The 7,647-nt window shown below is 47.7% G+C and overlaps 1 protein-coding gene across 2 annotated transcripts in view; it reads left to right on the top strand.

Moving 5' to 3' along the window:
- FBXL18 (F-box and leucine rich repeat protein 18) overlaps positions 1–7,647 on the top strand; it is a 124,726-nt gene that overhangs the window by 45,854 nt on the left and 71,225 nt on the right. Inside the window, exon 2 of one of the 2 annotated variants that reach the window (XM_075319045.1) lies at positions 4,172–4,366. The exons of the other annotated variant lie outside the window; for it this stretch is intronic. Within the exon in view, the coding sequence (XP_075175160.1) occupies positions 4,172–4,366 (195 nt within the window). The remainder of the gene's footprint in view (positions 1–4,171; positions 4,367–7,647) is intronic. 2 annotated transcript variants of the gene reach the window in all.

Here is a 7,647-nt window from a genome sequence, read left to right as displayed (position 1 = left end):
AAAAAGGGCTTCTCTATATTTTTGGTTCCCAGCCGGGTACAAATAGGCAGCTGGGGGTTGGGGGCAGCCCGTACCTGCCTGCTGTACCCGGCTAGCATACAAAAATATGGCGAAGCCCATGTCATTTTTTTTTTTTCTTTTTGGGTAAAAAACTGCATACAGTCCTGGATGGAGGATGCTGAGCCTTGTAGTTCTGCAGCTGCTGTCTGCTCTCCTGCATACACTAGTGAATGGAGGATGCTGAGCCTTGTAGTTCTGCAGCTGCTGTCTGCTCTCCTGCATACAATGAACATTTTGAATAAGGAAATGACATCAGACCTTTTTTTTTTTCATCAATACTCTTTAATGGCATTGTGCATTGATTAAAAACGCAGTGAGCAAAAACGCAGCAAAAAAGGCACCAAATCGCGGCAAAAACGTGACATGCAGCACCGCGCAGGTGGCAGAGCAGAGCAAGTTGGTGACATGCTCTGCTCTGACACATAGTGTGCTGCATGTCACTGTATCCACTCTGGGACTTGTTGTGCAGGTGACCGGATGATACATGTCACTAACTGCCCCACTCTGTGATTTCTGCTGCATAGTACCAACTGTATACACTCCTCACCTTCACAACAAGTCCCATAGTGGAGACAGTTGGTGACATGTAGCATCCGGTCACCTGCACAACAAGTACCAGAGTGGAGAAAGATAGTGACATGCAGCACACTATGTGTCAGAGCAGAGCATGTCACTGTCTCCACTCCGCTGACCTCACAGCCCGTACACGCTGCGATGGATGCAGGGGGACACAGAACAAGTAATCTGCCGACACTGGAGTCATCTGATTACTTGGGATGAATTGAGCAGTAAAATGCTCTGGTGCTCGAATGGGCGAAGCCCATGCCGATTTTTTTTTTTAAAAAAATTCATTAAAAATAAAAAAACAAAAAAATCATTGTTTGTGGGCTCCCGCTGCATTTTCTATTGCTAAGGGTAACCAAAGCAGCTACTGGCTGCTAGCCCCCGCTGCTTGGTGTTACTTTCACTGGCAATAGAAATGCAGGGGAAAGCATTTTTTTTTTTATAAAGGTTTTTCCCTGAAAACGTTTTTAAGAAAATGACGTGGGCTTCGCCATATTTTTGTATGCTAGCCAGGGTACAGCAGGCAGCTACGGGCTGCCTCCAACCCCCAGCTGCCTAGTTGTACCCGGCTGGGAACCAAAAAATATAGAGAAGCCCTTTTTTCTCATAAATTTCATGAAATAATTAAAAAAAAAAAATGATGTGGGCTTCACCAAATTTTTGAGTCTAGCCAGGTACAACTAGGCAGCTGGGGATTGGAATCCACAGTGCAGGGTGCCCAAACTTTCTGGGCCCCCCACTGCGAATTGCAGTCCACAGCTGCCCCAGAAAATGGCGCTTTCATAGAAGCGCCATCTTCAGGCGCTGTATCCAACTCTTCCAGTGGCCCTGGTGGCAGGTGGCACGCTGGGTAATAAGGGGGTTAATACCAGCTATGTTTTACCAGCTGGTATAAAGCCCGAGATTCTTAATGTCAGGCCAAGTTTAACCTGGCCATTAAGAATCTCTCCAACAAAGGGTTTAAAAAAAAAAAAAAAAAAGAGACATCACACAGAGAAAAATACTTTATTAGAAATAAATACACACACAGTAGGAACTCCATGTTTAATTACTCCCTCTCACCCCTCCACGATGGAGAGATTTCTGTACTGAACCGAGCGAGGAAAAGAGAGCGAGCGGGGGGGGTGAGAAGAGAGCGAGCGGGTGTGGGGAGAAGAGAGAGAGAGGGGGGGGAGAAGAGAGAGAGAGGGGGGGGAGAAGAGAGAGAGGGGGGGGAGAAGAGAGAGAGGGGGGGGAGAAGAGAGAGAGGGGGGGAGAAGAGAGAGAGGGGGGGGAGAAGAGAGAGAGGGGGGGGAGAAGAGTGGGGAAAGAAAAAGGGGGGGGCAGAGGTGCTCTGTCACCACAACTGTCTCCACTCTGTGACTTGTGGTGCAGGTGACAGAGTGCAGACAGTTTGGTCCCATGCAGCAGGACAGATGGGCCCCCATGCAGCAGGACAGATGGCAGAGCACAAGCGGTGACATGCCTGTCAGTGTTCTTGCTGCTGGGAGGAGCACACGATCACACTGCCCGACACCGGCCCGCTCTCCTGACATCGCAAGCAGAGCGGGGCGGGGTGGAGAGTGTGATCACATACTTACGTGCAGGGGGGATTCAGCTGAAGAACCCCCCCTGTACTGCACACTGGCGCCCCGTGCCTCACCATCTGCAGGACGCTCAGCCGGCTCCACACTGACGTCCTCCGGATCCTCCCCTCGATGCTGAGCTGTGACGTGCGGTAGTCACCGCCCACAGCCCTGTCACTCAATCTGAGTGGCGCCGGCATCCTGTGACGTACCCCGTCTTGTTTGAGAGCCCGGAAATACCGGGACGTCAGAGGATGCCGGGCGGCCACAGCTCCAGGGGGTCATGTGACAGGCACTGAGCGTGCAGCATAGCGCCGCTCAGTGCCAGAAATGGAAATACATGCCAATGGAGAAAATACCTAGAATTGTAAGTAGAACTTCGACAGAAAATAAAAAAAATGGGTGAACCATCCCTTTAATAACCCAGTTTGACAAGCTGATTTCGGGTATCTGCGAGTCCTCCCATCACTGCTAAAAACGCTGGTCAAAAACACACAAAGAATTGACACACTGCAGTTTTGTGGTCACCACAAAAACTGCAGCAATAAAAAAAGAAAAGCAACGTGCACGCAGCAAATCTGAACTCTCATAGACTTTGCTGAGTAAGGAAATGCATGCAGTTTAGTGCCACAAACTGCACCAAGAATGCGTCAAAAAATGCATCGTGTGCATGGGGCCTTAAACAGGTTGTGTGGGCATACCTTTTTATGACGTTCCATAAGAGTATCAAAATGGGTCCACTATTCCCACTGATCAACTATTTGATTCGGCAGCTGGATGTAAACCTGTGATATGGAACTGTGGAATGCAGAGTACAGCTCCATTTAATATTTAGCAGTCTCTGACAGGTACTGTAGAACATTGCCTCTTCAAAGGAAAATTTGGCACCTGCGACTACACAATGACAAGAGCCGCACTTCCTTGTCTGTACATCCGGCCACCTCCTGAGTTGTTTTCAGTTGATTTGTGAAAAGAACGAGTTTTGGACTGCCAGTGTTTTTACTCTGATAACCTATCTCATGGATAGGTCAATATCTTTGTATGACCAAATAATCCCTTTTCATAAAGGCATAGCAAGATTGATAAATTTGCTTTTATAATGAAAAGGTTGTTCTCATCGTCTGACACCAGGAGCACACCACTTCTCTGCCTTTCGGCTTCTTGCTTGCCAAATGCTCCTGAATATTGACAGTTGAGACCAAAGGCCATCTTGCTTTCAGTATGTCCCTGTTTCTTCCCAATATAAATTTGGAATGCAAATGAAATGTAGGGACATATTGAAGGCTTTATAGGCACAATACAGAGGAAGGGGCGCTGATTTCTAATTCAAAAGTCCGCTTATTCTTCACAAAAAATGGGCTTATAGTGTATTTCAAGACCTCCCCCTGATCCACAAAGTCCTGCAGACTAAAGATGAGCGAACCTGTGGAGGTTTGGTTTGCTGGCAGCAATTGAACCTAACCTGTACGTGAACGAACCTTGCCCGAAGAGGTTTAGAATGGAAAGAATGATTGGCCGTTTAAGTCTTTGCCCACTTACAGCCACCCATAACCAGATCACTTCCGGGGTAGGGAGAGGGTGATTATTTTTCAATATTTTTTTATTTAATTTTTTTTTAATGCATACACTACATGTGATCACGCTGTTACCTCCAGTGCGAGTCATTCAAACACTGCAAGCGTCTCACACAGGGCTGAGCACCAAGCGTACCTGAGCACAGAGCTGCTCATGCGAGTTAAGTTTGCATATAAGGCATTCGAACTCTGAACCCGAGCCCTGTTTTTTAGTTGGTGTTCGGTTTGAAAACGGAACATTCCCTCATCTCTACTGCAGATGACAAAAGAAATGGTAAAGATTGGTAAGGTAAATGTGAATTTATTTTAAGAACCTGTTTGCTTTATAAAAAAATAAAAAAATCAGGAGTGGAAAAAGGTGTTTTACATTATTCTAAGGTATACGTAAATAGGGTGTTCTTCTTTTAGGTTGGGAGCCATGAGAAAATGGAAAGCTGTTGTGTTAACCCAACTGATCTATCAGATGAAATCCTTCTGCAAATTTTAAGCTACATTCCACTCACAGATCTCATACTTAACGTGAAGAATACATGTCGTAAATTTGCAGCTTTATGTCTTGACAAGAGCCTTACCAACAGTGTGGTTATCCATAAGCAATACCAGGTGTGTATGAGCTTGTATAATGGTCACATCACATAGTACGGGTACTTGTATATAGGGGATAAAAACGGTCCAATTTTCATTTTTGCACTGAACCAGATTTGAGTTTGTTTTTTTTTTTTTGTTTGTGATATCCATTTATCTTTGTATATGCAAAAAAAAAACAAATCAGACAAAATTGAACAGCACATGGTGCAACTTGGATGTCAGTGTACTGTCTGGGGTTTTTTTTGGGGGTTTTTTTTACTCCTCATTGACTCATTGAGCTATTGACTTGAATGGGTAAGTTTATTTTGTAAATCAGTCAAAAAAAAAATAAATAAAATATATATATAGTATATATATATATAGTATATATATATTATTATATATATATATATATAATATATATATATATATATATTATATATAGTGGAAAAACTCTTTAGAATATGATGTGCCAGTGTGGTCTCTGGGAAAAAGTCTTGACTGAACGTGTGCGGTAAAACTGACTTGAGAATAAGCCCTTACAGTGATGGCGATAGGTATGCATTAATGGAACATTCTATTTCATCTAGCTGCTTTCCTTGACTATCAAAGTGTGAGCTTATCCAATAAATGAAATTTTTGTTAATAAAATTTTCAATATTGTTAGTTTACAGGGTGGACCATAAGTGTGGATACACCCTGATAAAATAGAAGTGGTTGCTGATATTACCTTACCGTTTGTGACATATTAGTACATGGAAGTGTCCAAACATTTAAGGCCGGGGTGACGCCTATGGCGGCCATCTGCAAAGCCGCCATTTTGAATTCCACTTTAATTTTTTCAATGGGAAGGGGGAAGGGGGTCATGTGACACATGAAACATAGAGAATTGCACAAGAAAAACAATGGTGTGCTCATTTTTAACGTAACCTTATTCATTATCGAGTTATTGACACGTTTGTGACATGGAACAACAGAAATCCACTAAATCAGGGGTGGGGAACCTTTTTACTGCTGGGGGCCATTTGGAAATTTCTGCCAACCTTCGGGGGCCGCACAAAATTATCAATGTGAAAATGAACCAGCTAAATTTGGTCAAACAGTTAACTCACCCCTACTGTGGTGACCGGAGCTGCTTCTGTTTTGTGCGGCTGTGATGTTTGCTGATACTTATGTTGCTTCTTTCTTTTTGTCACGGTCTGGAGCGCAGACAATGCTTTGTGATAATAAGATTAGTAGATCATATACATCACACAACAGACACAGGTACTGGTGTATATAAATCACAGGAGACACCTACATCACAGTAGACACTGGGGGCACATACATCTCACGAGGGGCTGGGGACATGTATATGCCCCCAGCCTCCTTCTGGGATGTATATGCTTTCATCCTCTCCTTTGATGTATATGCACCCATCCCCTCCTGTGAGGTATATGCGCCGAGCCCCTCCTGTGAGGTATATGCCCCCAGCCGCTCCTGTGATATGTACAGCCCCAGCATCTCCAATGTGATGTATATACCCCAGCGTGTGATGTATATGCCCCCTAGCATCTCCAATGTGATGTATATATCACAAGAGGGGTTGGGGCATACACATAACAGCAGACACTGAGGGCATACACATAACAGGAGACACTGGGGCATATCCATGACAGGAGATGCTGGGGGTATATACATGACGAGAGGGGCTGGGGAACAGACATTACTAGGTCACAGGGAGGCATAAGCATTGCTATGGGGCAGAGACGGCACTGGGGGGGCACACACATCACTAGGGCAGCACAGAGAGCACTAGTGTGGGCACAGACATCACTAAGTGGGGGGGGCACATATACATCACTAAATGGGGGGGCCACACAGACATCACTAAGTGGGGGCACACACAGACATCACTAAGTGGGGGGGCACACACAGACATCACTAAGTGGGGGGGCACACACAGACATCACTAAGTGGGGGGGCACACACAGACATCACTAAGTGGGGGGGCACACAGACACTACTAAGTGGGGGGGGGGCACACAGACACCACTAAGTGGGGGGGGGGCACACACAGACATCACTAAGTGGGGGGGCACACAGACATCACTAAGTGGGGGGGCACACACAGACATCACTAAGTGGGGGGGGCCACACAGACATCACTAAGTGGGGGGGCCACACAGACATCACTAAGTGGGGGGGCACACACAGACATCACTAAGTGGGGGGGCACACACAGACATCACTAAGTGGGGGGGCACACACAGACATCACTAAGTGGGGGGGCACACACAGACATCACTAAGTGGGGGGGCACACACAGACATCACTAAGTGGGGGGGGCACACAGACATCACTAAGTGGGGGGGGGGGCACACAGACATCACTAAGTGGGGGGGGGGGGCACACAGACCACTAAGTGGGGGGGGCACACAGACATCACTAAGTGGGGGGGCACACACAGATCACTAAGTGGGGGGGGGCACACACAGATCACTAAGTGGGGGGGCACACACAGACATCACTAAGTGGGGGGGCACACAGACATCACTAAGTGGGGGGGGCACACAGACATCACTAAGTGGGGGGGGCACACAGACCACTAAGTGGGGGGGCACACACAGATCACTAAGTGGGGGGGGCACACACAGATCACTAAGTGGGGGGGGCACACACAGATCACTAAGTGGGGGGGGCACACACAGATCACTAAGTGGGGGGGGCACACACAGATCACTAAGTGGGGGGGGCACACAGACATCACTAAGTGGGGGGGCACACAGACATCACTAAGTGGGGGGGCACACAGACCACTAAGTGGGGGGGCACACAGACCACTAAGTGGGGGGGGCAGACAGACATCACTAAGTGGGGGGGCACACAGACCACTAAGTGGGGGGGCACACAGACCACTAAGTGGGGGGGGCAGACAGACATCACTAAGTGGGGGGGGCACACAGACATCACTAAGTGGGGGGGGCACACAGACATCACTAAGTGGGGGGGGGCACACAGACATCACTAAGTGGGGGGGGGGGCACACAGACATCACTAAGTGGGGGGGGGGGGCACACAGACCACTAAGTGGGGGGGGCACACAGACATCACTAAGTGGGGGGGCACACACAGATCACTAAGTGGGGGGGGGCACACACAGATCACTAAGTGGGGGGGCACACACAGACATCACTAAGTGGGGGGGCACACAGACATCACTAAGTGGGGGGGGGCACACAGACATCACTAAGTGGGGGGGGCACACAGACCACTAAGTGGGGGGGCACACACAGATCACTAAGTGGGGGGGGCACACACAGATCACTAAGTGGGGG

Source organism: Anomaloglossus baeobatrachus, chromosome 7 (assembly GCF_048569485.1).
Source record: "Anomaloglossus baeobatrachus isolate aAnoBae1 chromosome 7, aAnoBae1.hap1, whole genome shotgun sequence".
NCBI lineage: Eukaryota > Metazoa > Chordata > Amphibia > Anura > Aromobatidae > Anomaloglossus > Anomaloglossus baeobatrachus.
This window is presented reverse-complemented; position numbering and strand designations above follow the sequence as displayed.